The 21,623-nt window shown below is 45.9% G+C and overlaps 2 protein-coding genes across 2 annotated transcripts in view; both read left to right on the top strand.

Moving 5' to 3' along the window:
- The window catches only part of LOC126175825 (juvenile hormone epoxide hydrolase 1-like), a 507,162-nt gene extending 488,245 nt beyond the window's left edge, over positions 1–18,917 (top strand). The window contains exon 7 of the transcript XR_007535617.1: positions 18,874–18,917. The gene's annotated coding sequence lies outside the window, so the exon portion shown is untranslated. The remainder of the gene's footprint in view (positions 1–18,873) is intronic.
- Positions 1–21,623, top strand: part of LOC126176561 (uncharacterized) — a 129,084-nt gene that overhangs the window by 98,031 nt on the left and 9,430 nt on the right. Inside the window, exon 4 of the mRNA XM_049923720.1 lies at positions 230–587. Within this exon, the coding sequence (XP_049779677.1) occupies positions 230–587 (358 nt within the window). The remainder of the gene's footprint in view (positions 1–229; positions 588–21,623) is intronic.

The following is a 21,623-nucleotide window of genomic DNA, read 5'->3' as shown; positions in this document are numbered from 1 at the left end:
TTTAAAAAAAACGGAGCTGATATCCGTTTGACCTACGGCAGCGCCATCTAGCGGGCCAACCATAGCGCCATCTAGTTTCCCCCTTCAAGCTAGACAAGTTTCGTTCTTTGTAATTTTTTCGTTCGATGCTTGTTTCGTGAGATATTTGGCGCGGTCACGATCAATGGACCACCCTGTACGTATGTATATGTGAAAGGGATCTGATGGAGCCCTCTCGCTGTACTCACAGGTCGTTGCAGCGATTCCGGCGGAAGCAGACGGCGCGGCCGTCGTTCTCGCAGGGCAGCGAGACCGGGACGCTGTACGTGGGCGTCTCCCCTCCCAAAGTGTACTCGCCCTCTGCCGTTCTGGAGACCCTGGCGGCGGCGCTGGGGTCGCGGGAGGCGGCCAGCCAGATGCTCTCGCAGTCGACGCTGAGCCGCGGCCACCTCGCCCCCTCCGGAGACTTCATCCTCAACACCCAACAGCACGCCTCCTTCTTCTACGCCAACGCGGCGCCGCAGTGGCAGACGTTCAACCACGGGAACTGGCTGTCTGTCGAATCGGCGCTCCGCAACCACGCTCAGCGCCAGTCCCTGGATCTGGAGGTGAGTCACACCGCTACACTTGGCACATATAGCCCAGTCAACGAAGACCAAAAGAGGCGTGCATGTCTGAAGGAACAGACACTGTCAAACAGCTATTACGAGGGGCGTTTGAAAAGTCTCTTGGGGTAAACACATTTTATTTTGCGACATAGTCTCCTTTTAGACTAATATACTTTGTCCAATGCTGTTCTAGTTTGTTAATCCCTTCCGAATAATAGGAATTGTCCAAGTCTGCAAAATAGCTATTAGTTGCTGCAATCACCTTCTCGTTTGAATAAAATCTTTGTCCTGCCATCCATTTCTTCAAATTGCGGGACAAACAGTAGTCCAAGGGAGCCAAGTCTGGAGAACAGGGAGGATTTGAAACGAGTTGGAATCCTATTTCCATTAATTTTGCGACCACAACTGCTTAGGTGTGTGCTGGTGCATTGTCGTGATGGTAATGGACTTTCTTGCGGTCCAATCGCAGGCGTTTTTCTAGAAGCTCGGTTTTCGAACGGTGCAGTAATATGCACCTGTAATAGTTTTACCCTTTTCCAGATAGTCGATGAGGATTATCCCTTGTGAATCCCAAAAGACAGTCGCCGTACCCCTCGCAGCCAAAGCAATGGTCTTGGCCTTTTTTCGTGCAGATTCTCCTTTGGTAACCCATTCTTCCGATTGCTGTTTGGTCTCAGGAGTATAGTAATGTATCCATATTTCATCCACAGTGACGAAACGACCCTTAAAGCCCTGCGGATTCTTCCTGAACAGCTGCAAACCATCCTCGCAGCACTTAACGCGATTCCGTTTTTGGTCAAGCGTGACCAATAGCGGAACCCATCTTGCGGATAGCTTTCTCATGTCCAAATGTTTATTCAAAATTTGATGTACCCGTCCATTCGAGATGCCGGATAGCACTAGCAGTCTCACGTACCTTAACTCTTCTGTCATCCATCATCATATGATGGATTTTACCAATGATTTCTGGAGTCGTAACCACCACGGGGCGTCCAGAACGTTCACCATCACTTGTGCCCATATGGCCACTCCGAAAATTTTGAAACCAATTATAAATTGTTCTAATAGAAGGTGCAGAGTCACCGTAATGTTTATCAAGTTCCTCCTTAGTCTCCTGAGGCGTTTTGCCTTTCATAAAGTAATGTATAACCACCATACGAAATTTTTTGTCCATTTTTTGACGATCACTCGACTTCCTTGATTCACACGAATGCCAAACACAAAGAAATAGAGCATTATGGCTGAAACTTGGTGTGCATTCTTTCCAAAGATGCTACTAACTAAACATGACCTCGATATGTGCCGGTTGTGCCATCTCTCGGACTTTTCATGGACTTTTCAAATGCCCCTCCTACATACCTATACGGACACATCGACAATCATAATACTAACGTCGAATACGATTGTCTCATAAACCTGCTTGCGAGAATAGAAGTTATGTTGCGAGCATTGGGGGTGTAGATATTAACGGCATACGGAGGTCTGGAGGTCCAGGAAGTGTGCACAGATAGCCTAACGGTAAGGTGACCACTCGCGATAAGCGTTATGAAGAACATATCAGATGTGTGCGACTAGGGCACACAGAAAAATCAGCCATAGCAGAACACAGCATACAGGAAGAACACACCTTCAACCTCGAAAACACGAAGGTGCTGTGCCGAGCATCTGGCTTCTGGGAAAGTTTTATCAAAGAATCCTTAGAAATACGGCTTCACGACAACTTGGTCAGCAGGGATGAAGGATACCAGCTAAGAGCAGCATGGAACCCTGCGATAGCGGCAATTCGTCGGGAGAGCGGCCGCCAACATCCTCTGCCGCAGACATTCTTTTGGTGGCGGTGAATCTGTGTGCTTCCATTGAGCTGACTGGCGCTTTGTTTCTGGATTGAAAAATGGCATCCACGTCTCATCCATTGTCACAACTGACGAAAAGAAAGTCCCATTCATGCTGTCGTTGCACGTCAACATTGCTTGGCAACATGCCACACGGGCAGCCATGTGGTCGTCTGTCAGCATTCGTAGCACCCACCTGGATGACACTTTTCGCATTTTCAGGTCGTCATGCAGGATTGTGTGCACAGAACCCACAGAAATGCCAACTCTGGAGGCGATCTGTTCAACAGTCATTCGGCGATCCCCCAAAACAATTCTCTCCACTTTCTCGATCATGTCGTCAGACCGGCTTGTGCGAGCCCGAGGTTGTTTCGGTTTGTTGTCACACGATGTTCTGCCTTCATTAAACTGTCGCACCCACGAACGCACTTTCGACACATCCATAACTCCATCACCACATGTCTCCTTCAACTGTCGATGAATTTCAATTGGTTTCACACCACGCAAATTCAGAAAACGAATGATTGCATGCTGTTCAAGGAAGGAAAACGTCGCCATTTTAAGTATTTAAAACAGTTGTCATTCTCGCCGCTGGCAGTAAAATTCCATCTGCCGTACGGTGCTGCCATCTCTGGGACGTATTGACAATGAATGCCCACACCGAGAGACGAACGCGGCAGCCGGGGCGGCCGCTATCCCCACCACCGCTCGCCCGTGGCCGGACCACCACAGCCTCCCGAGGACTACTGGAGGGGGGAAGACCGCACGTCTAAATACCTCGCTCTCCGTGGCAGGCAGAAAGTGGACGAAAGCGATCGAAGGGTAGCCGTTTGTAAGGGCAGAGGGACAAAAGTGCCATGGCAAGCGCCAAGGGAAAAAAAAACCTCTGCGACAGGACGGGTAGTAAGGGCAGTAGCGGCTAGCTAGCTGCGACAGTGCATGCAAGGCGTGGTTATGTTAGTGCGAGGTATCGTGCATCGTTACCTTTGTCGTTGCGGGTGCTCGTTGTAGGGCCTGCTGCAGCTGCAGCGTCCTCGTAACAGTTCGAGGTCGTCGTACATTAGTGGGTGATGGTCAGAGATCAGCTCACAGTGTAGGGGGTGTGTGTGGCTTGTTTTCGTGCTGTGTACGGTACGGTTTCCGTGCGATTGCCTGTTTTTCGGAGGTTCGAGCATCTGGGGTTGCCGGTAGTAGCTGTGTGGAAGGGGGTCGCCACTATTGTCGTGTTAGCGTGCTATGGACCATAGATGTTTAGTTTCGTGCCAATAGTGTCTTTGGTCGCTTATGTTTCCATCTATGGTTGTGGTCGCAGTTACCCAAGATAGGATAAACGGGTTACGCGAGTGTCTCGTGTTTCTGTACAGTCGTGCGGAGAGTTTTTGGAATAACTGCAAGATGGTATCTAGCCGATATTCCCGGTGAAGATCCGCGGTGCGTGTGTAGCGCGGAGCGTTGCTTGTGATTCTGACAAGGGAACCTCCCCATCGCACCCCCCTCAGATTTAGTTGTAAGTTGGCACAGTTTAGAGGCCTTGAAGACCTGAACACAGATCAATCGAGAAAACGGGAAGAAGTTGTGTGGAACTATGAAAAAAATAAGCAAAATATACAAACTGAGTAGTCCATGTGCAACATAGGCAACATCGAGGACAGTGTAACCTCAGGAGTGCCGTGGTCCCGTGGTTAACGTGAGCACCTGCAGAACGAGAGGTCCTTGGTTCAAGTCTTCCGTCGAGTGAAAGTTTTACTTTCTTCATTTTCGCAGAGTTATGATCTGTCCGTTCGTTCATTGACGTCTCTGTTCACTGTAATTAGTTTAGTGTCTGTGTTTTGCGACGGCACCGAAAAACTGTGCGATTAGTAGACGAAAGGACGTGCCTCTCCAATGGGATTATCACATCCACAAGAAAACCTAAATCGGGCAAGGTAGAAGAATCTTTTTACCCATTCGCCAACTGTACAAGTTAGGTGTGTCGACAACATATTCCTGTCATGTGACGCACATGCCGTCACCAGTGTCGTATAGAACATATCAGACGTGTTTTCCTGTGGAGGGATCGGTTGACCTATAACCATGCGATCAAATGTTTTCGGTTCCCATTGCAGAAGCACGTCCTTTCGTCTACTAATCGCACGGTTTTGCGGTGCGGTCGCAAAACACAGTCACTAAACTTATTATAGTGAACAAAGATGTCAATGAATGAACGGACAGATCATAACTCTGTGAAAATAAAGAAAGTAAATTTTTCATTCGAGAGAAGACTTGAACCAAGGAACTCTCGTTCGACAGCTGCTCACGCTAACCACGGGACCACGGCACTCCTGAACTCATACCATCCTTGATGTTGCTTATCTTCCACATGGACTATTCAGTTTGTATATTTTGCTTATTTTTTTCATAGTTCCACACAACTTCTTCCTGTTTTCTCGATTGATCTGTGTTCAGGTTTTCAAGGCCTATCCACTGTGCCAACTTATAACTAAATCTGAGGGGGGTGCGATGGGGAGGTTCCCTTGTGAGTACTTTGTTCTGTATGATCTGCAGACGGCGCAGGCGTGAGGGCGCAGCGTATCCCCAGACAGGGGCTGCATACGTCATCACGGGTCGAATAAGTGTCATGTACATGGACCTGGACACCCTTCTATTCAGTGTACTACGCCTGTTAAGCATAGGGTAGAGTTGTTTGAGCCTCGCGTTTGCTTTGTTGGTCACATGTTGAATGCGGTCCCCCTAGAGTACTTTCCGGTTCAACAAGACACCGAGGTATTTGACCTTGTCAATGAGTAATCCTACCCAAACGCGTGGATAACATGACAGCCCGCATCCTGTGACTCACGATTTGAAAACTAACATGTTATACGGAGGTGACAGTAGAACTTTTGGTTTGGTCTCCACGTTGGTGTGGGCGTGGAGGGGCCCCATCCTTCATTAAAAAGAATCTCGACATTTCGCCAGAATATGCTTAGTATGAGACTTCCCTAAACGTCGCGATATATCAACGCTACCACCCGGCTGGAGACCCGAGAAATCTGCATCAGTATTATACGTCGGGAAAGCCTACAGTCATGCATATGACTAACATTAATTACTTTCCTTCACCATGGGACCTAATCACTATCAATTACTAAATCACTTCAATACGAGGTGCATTCAAGTTCTAAGGCCTCCGATTTTTTTTTCTAATTAACTACTCACCCGAAATCGATGAAACTGGCGTTACTTCTCGATGTAATCGCCCTGCAGACGTACACATTTTTCACAACGCTGACGCCATGATTCCATGGCAGCGGCGAAGGCTTCTTTAGGAGTCTGTTTTGACCACTGGAAAATCGCTAAGGCAATAGCAGCACGGCTGGTGAATGTGCGGCCATGGAGAGTGTCTTTCATTGTTGGAAAAAGCCAAAAGTCACTAGGAGCCAGGTCAGATGAGTAGGGAGCATGAGAAATTACTTCATAGTTGTTATCATGAAGAAACTGTTGCGTAACGTTAGCTCGATGTGCGAGTGGGTTGTCTTGGTGAAACAGCACACGCACAGCCCTTCCCGGACGTTTTTGTTGCAGTGCAGGAAGGAATTTGTTCTTCAAAACATTTTCGTAGGATGCACCTGTTACCGTAGTGCCCTTTGGAACGCAATGGGTAAGGATTACGCCCTCGCTGTCCCAGGACATGGGCACCATCATTTTTTCAGCACTGGCGGTGAATCTGTGTGCTTCCATTGAGCTGACTGGCGCTTTGTTTCTGGATTGAAAAATGGCATCCACGTCTCATCCATTGTCACAACTGACGAAAAGAAAGTCCCATTCATGCTGTCGTTGCACGTCAACATTGCTTGGCAACATGCCACACGGGCAGCCATGTGGTCGTCTGTCGGCATTCGTAGCACCCACCTGGATGACACTTTTCGCATTTTCAGGTCGTCATGTAGGATTGTGTGCACAGAACCCACAGAAATGCCAACTCTGGAGGCGATCTGTTCAACAGTCATTCGGCGATCCCCCAAAACAATTCTCTCCACTTTCTCGATCATGTCGTCAGACCGGCTTGTGCGAGCCCGAGGTTGTTTCGGTTTGTTGTCACACGATGTTCTGCCTTCATTAAACTGTCGCACCCACGAACGCACTTTCGACACATCCATAACTCCATCACCACATGTCTCCTTCAACTGTCGATGAATTTCAATTGGTTTCACACCACGCAAATTCAGAAAACGAATGATTGCATGCTGTTCAAGTAAGGAAAACGTCGCAATTTTAAGTATTTAAAACAGTTGTCATTCTCGCCGCTGGCAGTAAAATTCCATCTGCCGTACGGTGCTGCCATCTCTGGGACGTATTGACAATGAATGCGGCCTCATTTTAAAACAATGCGCATGTTTCTATCTCTTTCCAGTCCGTAGAAAAAAAAATCGGAGGCCTTAGAACTTGAACGCACCTCGTACATGATCTCTCTCTCTCTCTCTCTCTCTCTCTCTCTCTGTCTTTCCCCTCCCTCTCTCCCTTTTTCACAAATAGATTTGATCACCTTCAAAACACTCTGTTACACTTAACACATTTCTTCAATCATTAACTGAATTGTTGGAAATATATTTGATACACATCTGCAATGATGGCGAACAGCTCCATCTTCTGTTCTTGATGGCATCTATGTCATCAAATCGGTCTCTGTTCATGTCCCTCTTCACGTAAATTAACAAAAACAAATTGCAGTTAGGTCAGGTGAGTTAGATTCACGGGACGCGATCACTTCAGATACAGTTTCGTCCGCGTTGTGGCATAATGGATGATCTTCCGCTTTCCCCGTATGCAGTATAACTCTTCTACACCTACATCTACGTCTATACTCCGCAAGCCACCTGACGGTGTGTGGCGGAGGGCACCTTCAGTACATTGTATCGGTTCTCTCTTCTATTCCAGTCTCGTATTGTTCGTGGAAAGAAAGATTGTCGGTATGCCTCTGTGTGGGCTCTAATCTCCCTGATTTTATCCTCTCGGTCTCTTCGCGAGATATACGTAGGAGGAAGCGATATACTGCTTGTCTCCTCGGTGAAGGTATGTTCTCGAAACTTCAACAAAAGCCCGTACCGAGCTACTGAGCGTCTCTCTGGCAGAGTCTTCCACTAGAGTTTATCTATCATCTCCGTAACGCTTTCGTGATTACTAAGTGACCCTGTAACGAAGTGCGCTGCTCTCCGTTGCATCTTCTCTATCTCTTCTATCAACTGTATCTGGTACGGATCTCACACCGGTGAGCAGTATTCAAGCAGTGGGCGAACAAGTGTATTGTAACCTACTTCCTTTGTTTTCGGACTGCATTTCCTATCTTCGGAAGACTTCTCTCCATTGAGAATGACATGCTGCGTTCTGTTATCTAGGAACTCTTCAATCCAGTCACACAATTGGTCTGATAGTCCATATGCTCTTACTTTGTCCATTAAACGACTGTGAGGAACTGTATCAAACGCCTTGTGGAAGTCAAGAAACAGTGCATCTACCTGGGAACCCGTGTCTGTGGCCCTCTGAGTCTCGTGGACGAATAGCGCGAGCTGGGTTTCACACGATCGTCTTTTTCGAAACCCATGCTGATTCCTACAGAGTAGATTTCTGGTCTGTAGAAAAGTCATTATACTCGAACATAATACGTGTTCCAAAATTCTACAACTGATCGACGTTAGAGATATAGGTCTATAGTTCTTCGATGCGGTGCCTCAGACACTTCGGCTACCTTGGTTACAGAAGCACCCACCGTACACGCACTAACAATTTGCCCAGATTCGAATGCATTGAGCTCCGCCGTAATGGGGACACAGTTACACGGAACACCGCTCTGAGCACGACTGACGCTTGCAATCTGTTGAGGATATTGCACAGATGTTGGTCGTTGTGAAACAGAACAGCGCAACTAGCAGGGTTGGCTAATATCTGCATTTACACTGAAGCGCCAAAGCTACTGGTACAGATGTGCGTATTCAAATACGAAGATAAGTAAGCAGGCAGAATACGACGCTGGGTTCGGGAACGCCTATATAAGACAGGAATTATTTGGCTCAGTTTTTAGATCGGTTACTGCTGCCACAATGGTAGGTTATCAAGATTTAAGCGAATCTGAACGTGGTGTTATAGTCGGGACACAGCATCTCCGACGAAGCGATGAAGTGGGGATTTTCCCGTGCAACCATTTCATGAGTGTACCGTGAATATCACGAATCCGGAAAAACATCAAATCTCCGACATCGCTGCAGCCGGAAAAAGATCCTGCAAGAACGGGACCAACGACGACTGAAGAGAATCGTTCAACATGACAGAACTGTAACCCTTCCGCAAATTGCTGCAAATTTCAGTGCTGGATCATCAACTGTCGCCGTCCGAACCATTCAACGAAACATCATCGATTTGCGGCTTTCGGAGACGAAGGCCCACTCGTGTACCCTTGATGACTGCACGACACAAAGCTTTACGCCTTGCCTGGGCCCGTCAATACAGCCATTGGACTGTTCATGACTGAAAACATGTTGCCTGGCCGGGCGAGTCTCGTTTCAAATTATATCGAGTGGATGGACGTGTACGGGTATGGAGACAACCTCATGAAGCCATGGATCCTTCATGTCAGTAGAGAACTGTTTAAGCTGGTGCAGGCACCGTAATGGTGTGTGCAGTTGGAGTGATATGGGACCCCTGTTACGTCTAGATACGACTCTGACAGGCGACACGTACATAAGCATCCTGTCTGGTCATTTGCATCTATTCACGTCCGTTGTGCATTCCTATGGACTAGGGCAATTCCAGCAGGATAATACGACACTCCACACGTCTAGAATTGCTACAGAGTGGCTCCAGGAATACTCTTCTGAGTTTAAACACTTCCGCTGGCCACCAAACTCCCCAGACATGAACATTATTGAACATATCTGGGATGCCTTGAAACGAGCTGATCATTAGAAGTCTTCACCTCCTCATTTATAGATAGCCCTCCAGGATTCAAGGTGTCAATTCCCTACAGCACTACTTCAGACATTAGTTTGCGGCACTTCTGCACTACACGATATCAGGCAGGTGTACCAGTTTCTTTGACTCTTCCGTGTATTTCAAGCACGAATTCCTCCAGTTGTTTCCATATTTTTGTCCACCCTTTGTAGTCCACCACTGACGGAAGAACACCTAGTTTCGGAAACCTGAGCCTGCACTATGCAGCGGCCAGCTGGAGAATTACGTCAGTGACTGGTCCGCATATCCCTTGGCTGGTTGCGAAGGCCGGCAATAGGGAATGAAATGCATACCTTAGAGTGTGCAAAATGCCAACTCGTGTAAATAATCGAGTTTCCACGTGTGAAACAGAAAAAGTCTTCCTCTTGCTCACGTACCTTACATGAGAGATATCAGCTACTGCGTAGGCAAGGTGCTGCTCAACACAGGAAGTATGCTTCTATTAAAGAGTGGCTGACGAATTCGACATATAGTGAAACCCATGAGAGAGTCCATAGATCCTCTCCACACTGCAGGCGTCTACAAGCTTCGATGTGAGTGCGGCGAAGCCTACTGGAAATCGTACACCGACACAAAAAAAAAATGCAGCACCAAGAAATAATTAATTTAGAGTAATGAAACTTCGGTAATACATTTGTCTAGGTAACATACAGGGCTATTACAAATGATTGAAGCGATTTCATAAATTCACTGTAGCTCCATTCATTGACATATGGTCACGACACACTACAGATACGTAGAAAAACTCATAAAGTTTTGTTCGGCTGAAGCCGCACTTCAGGTTTCTGCCGCCAGAGCGCTCGAGAGCGCAGTGAGACAAAATGGCGACAGGAGCCGAGAAAGCGTATGTCGTGCTTGAAATGCACTCACATCAGTCAGTCATAACAGTGCAACGACACTTCACGACGAAGTTCAACAAAGATCCACCAACTGCTAACTCCATTCGGCGATGGTATACGCAGTTTAAAGCTTCTGGATGCCTCTGTAAGGGGAAATCAACGGGTCGGCCTGCAGTGAGCGAAGAAACGGTTGAACGCGTGCGGGCAAGTTTCACGCGTAGCCCGCGGAAGTCGACGAATAAAGCAAGCAGGGAGCTAAACATACCACAGCCGACGGTTTGGAAAATCTTACGGAAAATGCTAAAGCAGAAGCATTACCGTTTACAATCGCTACAAGCCCTGACACCCGATGACAAAGTCAAACGCTTTGAATTTTCGGCGCGGTTGCAACAGCTCATGGAAGAGGATGCGTTCAGTGCGAAACTTGTTTTCAGTGATGAAGCAACATTTTTTCTTAATGGTGAAGTGAACAGACACAATGTGCGAATCTGGGCGGTAGAGAATCCTCACGCATTCGTGCAGCAAATTCGCAATTCACCAAAAGTTAACGTGTTTTGTGCAATCTCACGGTTTAAAGTTTATGTCCCCTTTTTCTTCTGCGAAAAAAAAACGTTACAGGACATGTGTATCTGGACATGCTGGAAAATTTGCTCATGCCACAACTGGAGACCGACAGCACCGACTTCATCTTTCAACAGGATGGTGCTCCACCGCACTTCCATCATGATGTTCGGCATTTCTTAAACAGGAGATTGGAAAACCGATGGATCGGTCGTGGTGGAGATCATGATCAGCAATTCAGGTCATGGCCTCCACGCTCTCCCGACTTAAACCCACACGATTTCTTTCTGTGGGGTTATGTGAAAGATTCAGTGTTTAAACCTCCTCTACCAAGAAACGTGCCAGAACTGTGAGCTCGCATCAACGATGCTTTTGAACTCATTGATGGGGACATGCTGCGCCGAGTGTGGGAGGAACTTGATTATCGGCTTGATGTCTGCCGAATCACTAAAGGGGCACATATCGAACATTTGTGAATGCCTAAAAAAGCTTTTTGAGTTTTTGTATGTGTGTGCAAAGCATTGTGAAAATATCTCAAGTAATAAAATTATTGTAGAGCTGTGAAATCGCTTCAATCATTTGTAATAACCCTGTATTTAAGTGATTAACATTGCAATGTCGCAGATTAACGATAGCGCGAAATAGTCCACTGCAAATGTGAGATGCTGGTACATTAATAATCTGTCTCCGCCAGAATGTTGAAAGCAAACAGGCAAACGTGTGTGCTTTTTGTTTTACAGGTGCCGCATATCTGTGGGATGGCTTTCCATGCATGTGCCACTGGTCGGTCAATAAAGGGACAGTTAATTATGTTTGTGGGTGGCGCTGTAGTTGTCGTCTGATGACGTCCCATATGTGCTCGATTGGAGACAGATGTGGTGGTCGAGCAGCAACATTCGACACTCTGTAGGACAAGCTGCGTTACAGCAGCGGTATGTGGGCGAGCGTTATCCTGTTGGAAAACACCCACTCGAATTTTGTTCATGAATGACAGTACAACGGGTCGTACCACCAGACTGATATACAGTTTTCAGTCAGAATGCGTGGGATAACCGCTAAGTGCTCCTACCGTCATACAAAATCGCGCGACACACCATAACTCCAGCTGTAGCTCCAATGTGTCTAGCACGCAGACAGGGTGGTTGCAGGGCTTCAACTCGCTTCCTCCCAACCAACACACGGCCATCACTGGCACCGAGGCAGAAACAGTTTCGTCAGAAAACACAACAAACCTCTACCCTGGCAAGCAATGAGCTCTCGCTTGGCACCACTGAAGTCGCAAATGGCGGCGGTTTGTGCTCAATGGAATGCACGCTACAGGGCATCTTTCTCGAAGCTGTCCTTGAAGTAATCGATTAGTACGAGTTCGTTGTGTTACCGGGGTGCCAACAGCTGGTCAGATAGCTGCTGCAGATGCAGTATGATGTGCCAGCACCATATGCCGAACACGAAAGTCTTCCGTTTCGGTATTGCAAAGTGGCCGTCCGGAGCCCGCTCTTCCAGCGACTGTACATTATCGTGACCACTGCAGCCAGCAATCGTGTAGAGTGGCTATGTTCCTACCTAGTCTTCCTGCAATATCGCAGAATGAACATCCAGTTTCTCGCAGCGCAGTTACACTACCTCATTCAAACTCAGTGAGATGTCGGTTATGGGGTCTTTGTCACCTTAAAGACGTTCTTGACTAACATCAACTCACCATGTCGAATATTAAAGGTAACTAAAGTTCATGACCGTTAAGGCGTATAAATAAAGCAAACCTGATTTGCGTCCTCATAGTGGCTCTTTAGTAGCGCCACTATAATGCAACTGGCGCAAAATTTGAGTAGATATCTTTCAACTGCAGAAACACGCCTACCAACTTTCGTCCTTGCCGTACAACTCCTTCTTGGTATTAAGATTTCTTTTCCATCAGAGTATTAATATTCCCGTGGCTGAACATGAATGCTAATTGCGGCTGGGGCGTCACAGCAATTCAGCAAAACCGAACACTACGACTGTAGGCGATCTATCGATTTTCAAGAAACGCGTCCGCTCGGTCGGAAGCCATGGGTGCATCAACGGAATTGAAGAGCATATTTACCCGGCCGCTGTGGCCGAGCGGTTCTAGGTGCTTCAGTCCGGAACCACGCAGCTGCTACGGTCGCAGGTTCGAATCCTGCATCGGGCATGGATGTGTGTGATGTCCTTAGGTTAGTTAGGTTTAAGTAGTTCTAAATTCTAGGGGACTGATGACCTCAGAAGTTAAGTCCCATAGTGGTCAGAGCCATTTGATCCATATTTGAGTCCCGATCTTGCCCCTTCTGACTATTGTTTGTTTGGTCCACTCAAATAGGCATTAAGGGGCCGTCGATTTGCCTCGGACGAAGCAGTGAAGGACGCGGTGCATTCCTGGCTCGCAGCTCAACCGAGAAACTTCTTTTATGAGGCCACCAGGAAGCTTGTACAAAGATGGACCAAGTGCGTTGAAACGCAAGGAGACTATGACGAAAAATGATGATCTTGTAAGTTTCCTATTTTATTACAATAAAATTTTGTAATTACTTTGCGGATAATAATTGACTTGCCCTCGTACATTTGCGGTTGTATAGTCCCCAAGGAGCTGAGTGTTTAATCTATCATGACAGCGGCATGTTGCAGGCAAGTAGCTTCAAAAGGTGACTCATGAGTGTGTCACAACACGAGTGAAATCTGAATTAGCATGTTTAACGCTGTAGCGAACCTGTAAACGCGTCCCATTCAAGTCAGGCTGGTCATCAGGATAAAATAATTATTAATCAAGAACCTAACAACACAATATTGATAAATAAATTTCCGTTTTAGCGCATTTTATTCAAACAATTTTATCAAATGAAACGATATCCTATTGTGTCCGATGATGCAAGTCGAGCGCGTGCAGTGCTCGTCGCTTTCATACAACAGCACTGAAGAGTACAGTGTACTGATGCAAGACGAGCGTGTGCAATGGGCGTTGCTTTAACAAAGCAATATCCGGAGAAACTAAGTCGTACTGATATAAGAAGAACAGGTTCAATGCTCTTTACTTTCACAAAATAATAAGTAAGTTATCCTAGTAGTAGTCCTCTGTGCACAAGGGCGACGCCAACACAGTGAAATAAACTATCTGGGAACACAATCGGTTATATTTGTTTTCTAATGGGTCGTCTAGCTAGGGCAGGTTTTAGGAAGAGTATAAGGATCTTGAAATCTGTGTCATGACTGAGATTAACAATTGTTTATTCGCGATAATTATTGAGAGAAGTGTCCGCCCCTGGTAGCTGAGTGGTCAGCGCCAAGGAATGTCATACCTAACGGCCCGGGTTCGATTCCCAGCTGGGTCGAAGATTTTCTCCTCTCAGGGACTGGGTGTTGTGTTGTCCTTATCATTATCATTTCATCTCCATCGACACTCAAGTCACCGAAGTGGCGTCGACTCGAAAGACTTGCACCAGGCGAACGGTCTACCCGACAGGAGCCCCTAGCCACACGGCATTTGCATTATTGACAGAAATCACAATGATATCAACAGAGAGCAGTGGGAGGTGTCAAACACTGTGCAAGACAGTGTGGAAATAGCAGCACAAGATCTGCTTATCTGGCCAGCTCAAGGTTGCCATCAGCACAAGAAGCCACAAATATGACCGAAGGAAGCAACTCAAACAGCACGGCAAAGTAAGAAAGCAATGAGCTGCACAAAAAATGGATCGCGCTACCGCAGTTGCGCTGCTTACATTCCCCTAAACAGCTACCGTGCGCCAACCAGCACCAAATGGCGTCTGGAGACGACGCTCTCTCTATCGGCCTGATGGAGAACGCTTTCACCATGACAGTCTGGAACAGAATGCCAAGAATCCAAGTACACGGCCCTCAGTTCTCTACTCACTAAAAAACGCTACATGGAGAGGATGCGGTTGCCAATGTAACGGGTGGGTATTGTTGCTACGTTCTTGGAAAAGCTTTGGAAAGCGCTCGAAACTGAGCTATTTTTGCGCACACGAGACATTTTGGAACATGAAGTTGGTCATCAGCCAAAGAAACGCGTTCATGATTGGTTAGTCTTACATGCCAAGAACCTGTCCAGGGCGACACAACACTATTGGCTGAACCAATTTTTTTAGAGCGAACACGAAAGATTTGTCAGATGCTGGTGAGATGGTGCCACGATATTTGAACCTTCGAAGTCTCGCAGAAAAGTATGTCGTGCTCAGCTATTCTCTGGGGGCTGTGGGGTGGCCTGGGATCCATTGAACCCAGAGATGCAGACGCCAGCCCAGTTAATGGGTTAATTTCGGGAGGGGGAGGAGACCAAACTGCGAGGTCATCGGTCTCGCCGAATTAGGAAAGGATGGGGAAGGAAGTTGGGCGTGCCCTTTCAAAGGAACATCCCAGCATTTGCCTGAAGCGATTTACGGAATTCCCGGAAAACCTAAGGCAGGATGGCTGGACGCGACCTCCCGACTGCGAGTCCAGTGTGCTAACCACTATGCCACCTCGCTATGTCGCCAGCCTGGCATTCAGTAGTACTGGACTGGATTACTGCCCGGGTTCCGCTACCTGCCCATTCCCAGGCCCCTCTCCCTCCCCCCCCCCTCCCCACCCTCCGCCATCCACCACCCCGTCCCCAGAGTAGGCCCGCTCGACCTAATGAGATTCAGCGTTTGTCTTTCTGCCCATAGGGGAAGTTATAGAGACGTTCTCGGCGGCACACTACCCACTGTGGAGAGTGCAGGACTGCCTTCTCAGACACACTGCTCCAGTATACTCACTATACAACTGCGAAATAGCCGCAGAAAAATGAAATAATATTGCCCAGCAATATGTGACAGTAGTGTTGCATTGTGACAATAACGTAACAAAATGTTGCACAAAATAAACACTTTTCTAGATTTCTGGCAATTTTCCATCATTGTAATTTAGAGCCTGTGATTCTCTTGCCTGAAAAAATAGACGTCCAGAGCTTTGCATATTTTGTAGTTTTAAATGGAATGATTTATAAAACTACATCTTTTCCTCCAGAGGTTTCTAGTACCTCTTGTTGATGCTTACGTCCGGACCAGGAGTCGCAAAGTGGTAGTGACTTTGTCGTCAAATGTGGAAACAAAACTGACTGAAAAAACGTCTTCAGATGTTCTTTCGGCATCTTCTCGCTCATACTAGCATCTAGGAAGACATTTGGACGGCACAATTTTTTATTTCCTTTGACACACGGGGTCCAAAATTTCTGTTTAGTTCTTGGAAGCATAGATAGAGTTTGTCTGCCAATCGTCCATCCATTGATATAGCAACATTGATAATGTAGCTAAGTGTTAAACTGTTAACTGATTGCAACATCTAGACAGGACTTCACTCCCATTTCATGGATAGCGTTCTTTCGGGAGAAAGCCCATAGTTGAACTGGCTCTGATCACAGATCCATTTCAGCAACAAATATTTCGGCTCTTTGAATTATCTCTCCTTCGTCGTTCTTATCATTTTTCATGCTTGGATCTTATTTATACGGTTATGCTAATCCCCTATTTCAAATTAGTAATAAATCCCAGTGCCGTATAAAGTTTATACTCTCGCGATTTCTGATAACGTCCAGTGCCAACAATGAACGGAAGAGCCGTATTCTCACGCTTCATCAAACTTCGACATTACACTCTGCAATATGATACTAAACTGCAGCATATGATTTCCTTTGAAAACTGTATTGCCTTCTCTTTTATTTGCCACATTGTCCAGTAAGCTTTTAATATTGCTTGAAGCCTTCACTTTAGAGTATCTTTTCAGGAGCTTGTCACCTGCATTGAAACTTTTGACGTTATAATCATCATGTTCCTCAGTGTGTTGTCGTCAGACACCGAGATGACACTTTCGACTTTAAACTTTTTATCAGGAGAAGGTTGGAATCCACTTTCGCTGCTTCCATCGTCTCTTCTCGAACTTGCCGTCTCACTACCGCTTCCACTGAGGTGTTCTCCATTATCAGCACTAGCATCATAATTATGTATTGGTGTTACAACAGTATCCGTTTCTAGTCGGTGATAATGTTTTTGCACTATGCTAGATACCAGGAAACCTACGAATGATGGAAATGAGCGTTTGGCGTCATTGACCGGGAGGCCCCTTACGGGACAGGTCCGGCCGTTTTGGTGCAGGTCTTATTACATTCGACGCCACATTGGGCGACCTTCGCGCCGGATGGGGATGAAATGATGATGAAGACAACACACCACCCAGTCTCTGAGCGGAGAAAAATCTCCGACCCAGCCGGGAATAGAACCCGGGCCCATTGGACAGCAATCCGTCACGCTGACCACTCAGCTATCGGGGCGGACATACGAATGATGCATCTACATCAATAGGATTTTCACGAAGAAGAGTTCATCGTAACTTCATGTCAACCAACTGCAATGCATTAGAATAATTGGTTACCAATCGCCGACCAATCTGTCGCTTGGCTACGCAGATAACTTCACAGAATGCAACTTGACATACACACTGCACCATCTCTATTGGTCTCGACTGGCCTAGCGGCAGACGAACGTCGAATTCGGCATAGCATATTCAGGGGCCTCTAATGGACGACTGCAGAGGTTAACAGTTAAACGAATATCACCAGCACAATAAGGGACCTTTAAACGATCCCTCACGGGATTGTGTACATGTGTTTGTTCGAGACCAGATACTGTCCTTGTTAGTGAATCTTCTCGTTTTTTCTTTTCAAGGTTTTGGCCTGTCGACCATTTCCGTCTCAGTCACGTTATCTTTTGCAGGGCCTTCCCAGTGGTCGTCGTCTAAGAGGGCGGTACTCATTTGCCAACTTCGGGACTCTGTTGTCTTCCATGCGTTGCGCATGTGCATTCCTCTTATACTCCTCAGTGATAAGGCTAAAGTTTAAAGACCCTTTAACCATAGCGTCCCATGTTCTGTGTCTCGTATATGAAATACCTTGTCTCTCTCTGCTTTTCTTTTTCTTGGTTCCATTGATTTAGTTAAAGCGCTTTGATATGGCATGCTGGAGAATGGATACTGTAACACCTAAATTCGAAGATTACATATCCAAATAACGAACTCAGAAGACACTGTTATAGTATAGAACCCAACTATTGACTTTTGCCTTACAACGGACAACCTGGTGTATTAGTGCCACGTCAGAACAACTGCTAGTAGACCTTCTCTCATCGACCCTGCTTAAAGGAGTGATATGATTTTCAACTTCTTATCTTCCGCCTCGGACGTGACAAGTGGGGAAATGGCGGACAGCGGCGTTATAATTATACCCTCAGGGAGATCATACTCGACCGGAAAAATGCATTTCTCTTTTGACTTTGACATGCGAGCTTTCTTTGGTTTGGGTGATCCTTTGAGCACCATTGCGAACTTTGGCGTTTTGTCTCTGGATCGTACTGAAAAAAAAAACAACTTTCATCACCAGTGATAACACAGCTCAACAATTCTGGATTGATTTCCGTTTGCTCTAACAGATCGGCTGCCACATTTTTCCGTGTTTCTCGCTGCTGTGGTGTGAGATTTTTGGGGACAATTTTTTGCACAAATCTTTCTCATACCAAGATCTTCAGTTCAGTTTCTCGATTGATGTTCAGTTCTTCAGCAATCATTTTCATGGATAATCTTCGATCAGATCGTACGACTTCACGCACTTTGGCCAAGTTGACATCTGTCCGTGAGGTTGATGGTCGTCCGCTGTGGGGGGTCAGGGATTTTCTCTGCCTCGTGATGACTGGGTGTTGTGTGCTGTCCTTAGGTTAGTTAGGTTTAAGTAGTTCTAAGTTCTAGGGGACTGATGACCATAGATGTTAAGTCCCATAGTGCTCAGAGCCATTTGAACCATTTTCGTACACTGCGGTCTTCATCTTCAACATTCGTTCTGCCTTCACTAAGCATTTTATGCTAACAAAAAACTTGAACTCTTGACAGTCGTCGAAGCACCATACCATGGCCCGCACGTTCACCGGATCTGACGTCCCCAGATTTCTTTCTGTGGGGAAAGTTGAAGGATATTAGCTATCGTGATCCACCGACAACGCCTGACAACATGCGTCAGGCCATTGTCAATGACCGAGCGAGGTGGCGCAGTGGTTAGACACTGGACTCGCATTCGGGAGGACGACGGTTCAATCCCGGGTCCGGCCATCCTGATTTAGGTTTTCCGTGATTTCCCTAAATCACTCCAGGCAAATGCTGGGATGGTTCCTCTAAAAGGGCACGGCCGACTTCCTTCCCCATTCTTCCTTAATCCGATGAGACCGATGACCACGCTGTCTGGTCTCCTTCCCCAAAACAACCAACCAACCATTGTCAATGCATGTGCGAACATTACGGAAGCCGAACTACTCGCTGTTGAGAGGAATGTCGTTACACGTATTGCCAAATGCATTGAGGTTGACGGACATCATTTTGAGCATTTATTGCATTAATGTGGTATTTACATGTAATCACGCTGTAACAGCATGCGTTCTCAGAAATGATAAGTTCACAAAGGTACACGTATCACATTGGAACAACCGAAATAAAATGTTCAAACGTACCTACGTTCTGTATTTTAATGTAAAGAACCTACTTGTTACCAACTGTTCGTCTAAAATTGTGAGCCATATGCTTGTGACTATTACAGCGCCATCTACCACAAAGCGAAAAAAGTGGTCCAACTAAAACATTCGTGTTTCTTTACTCACTACACGAATATGTAATAAAAAATTGGGGGTTCCTATTTAAAAAAAAACGCTGTTGATATCCGTTTTACCTATGGCAGCGCCATCTAGCGGGCTAACCATACCGCCATCTGGTTTCCCCCTTCAAGCTAGACAAGTTTCGTTCTTTGTAGTTTTTCCGTTTGACGCGTATTTCGTGAGATATTTGGCCTGGTCACGATCAATGGACCTGCCTGTATATACAACTGACATATGAGTAACGTTAGGAGGTTCAAGAGGCTTCTCACCCATGATATTGTGTACAGAGCAGTTGCAACGTTAGAAAACTGTATGGAAATGCAGGAAAACGTACAGCGGCTTGATGCTTGGTCAGTTGGCGCTTAACATAAACAAACGTAGCATATTGTGCATAAGGAAGCAGAAAGAACTGTTATTTTACTCGTATGAGTGCACGGGAAATTGCAGAACAATCACTGGAAGCAGCAACATCAACAAAATGTCTAGAAGGAAGGATACGGAGCCATTTAAAGTGGAATGATTATATGAACTGACTTCACGTAAGGTAAAAACCTTAGAAAGTATAGCCCACCCACACGGGAAGTCGTCTGCAAAACCTGCATTCAACAAACACTTGAGTGTTGCTCTTCGGTCTCTGGGATTAGTGTCAGATAGGATTGACAGGGGATATACAGAAGATCAAAAGAAAAGCAGCTCGTTTTGCCACAGGTTAATTTACTTAGCGCGAAAGCATCACGGAGATTCTCATCCATCTCCGGTGGTCGACGATACAAAGCCCTCAGCATCATAGTGTGGTTTAAATTTTAGAATTTCGAGAGCACACTTTCCTAGAAGAATCAGTTATTATATTTCACCCTCCTATGGATACCTCAAGAGAAGTCCACAAAGGTAAAACTAGAGAGATTTGATCTCAGACGGATTATTAGCAACCATTCGCGAATGGAACACCAAAGACAGGGAGTGACAGCAGTACGCAAGTTAGGATTATCCGTCGTCGCACATCGTAAGTTGGCTTGCGCAGTTTGAATTCAGTTTGGATTCCTACATTTTCTCAACATTTTTTTTGCTATTGTAAACACATCACTCATGTAGAACTCAATTGTTTGGCATCCGTATTGTCACTCAATTACAATGGTTTCAGTAATTGCTTTAGGTCTGTTGAGTAATCCCAACTTCCTTTGTTGCTGCTGTTTTTGCTGTTGTTGTGGTCTTCAGTTGGAAGATTCGTATGATGCTGCTCTTCAAGTTGACCATCTTATACAGACTTCTTCATCTCTGTATAACAGATTCAACCTACATCCATTTGAAGCTGCATACTGTAGTCGAGTAGTCAACCCTTGGATTGCCTCTATAATTTATACGCCACACTTTCTCAGTTACCAACTGAACATTCATTAAATGCTGAGGATGTGTTATGTCACCCGACTCCTTTCTTTTGTCAAATTGTTAGATACAGTACGTCTTGATTACTAATCTGATGTACAAATCTAATCATAAGTATCCTTCTGCAGCTCCACTTTTGACATATCTGTATTGTCCGTGCTGCTTATCGTACATGTTTCACCTCTGTACAAGAAAACCCTCCAAATGCTATCAAAAAGATTTCCTAACATGGCATATATCTCTTTTCAAGAAACTTGTTTGTTGCCGACGCAGAATAAATAAATTTCATTAATCAGACATGCGTTTACTGTGGTAGTTCCTTAGAGGAAGTTCAGTGGATAAAAAATGAGTTAGTGTGTCGGAGCTAAACGTAACGTGAGGAACATATGAATGCTGTGGAAGCACAGACGGTCCGTTTTTAAATATTGTAGTGACACATATCCTGCTCTAGAAGGAAAGCACACCTTAGATGCAACCAAAACACCGTTATGACAGACCAGCAAAGCCAAATTTTATCCCGTCTCCTCACTAAAAATATCTTCCCGACATCGATGACTCTCATAACTGGAACAGTAGGAGTTATAGGTAACCATTCACTCCCCATTTGTGTCCCTGCTGTCTTCAGGACTTCAGAGATTTTATTACAGTTACTATTGCCAAAAACTTCCTCTAAACCTGGAAATGCTATAAACTAGAAAAGAATAAAGAAAAAAATTCAAAGAACAAATAGAAAATAAATTCACGGCCTAAGATGAAAAACTTCAT

Source organism: Schistocerca cancellata, chromosome 3, assembly GCF_023864275.1.
Source record: "Schistocerca cancellata isolate TAMUIC-IGC-003103 chromosome 3, iqSchCanc2.1, whole genome shotgun sequence".
Taxonomy (NCBI): Eukaryota; Metazoa; Arthropoda; class Insecta; order Orthoptera; family Acrididae; genus Schistocerca; species Schistocerca cancellata.
Note: the sequence above shows the minus strand (reverse complement) of the source record. Positions and strands in the feature narration are given on the sequence as shown.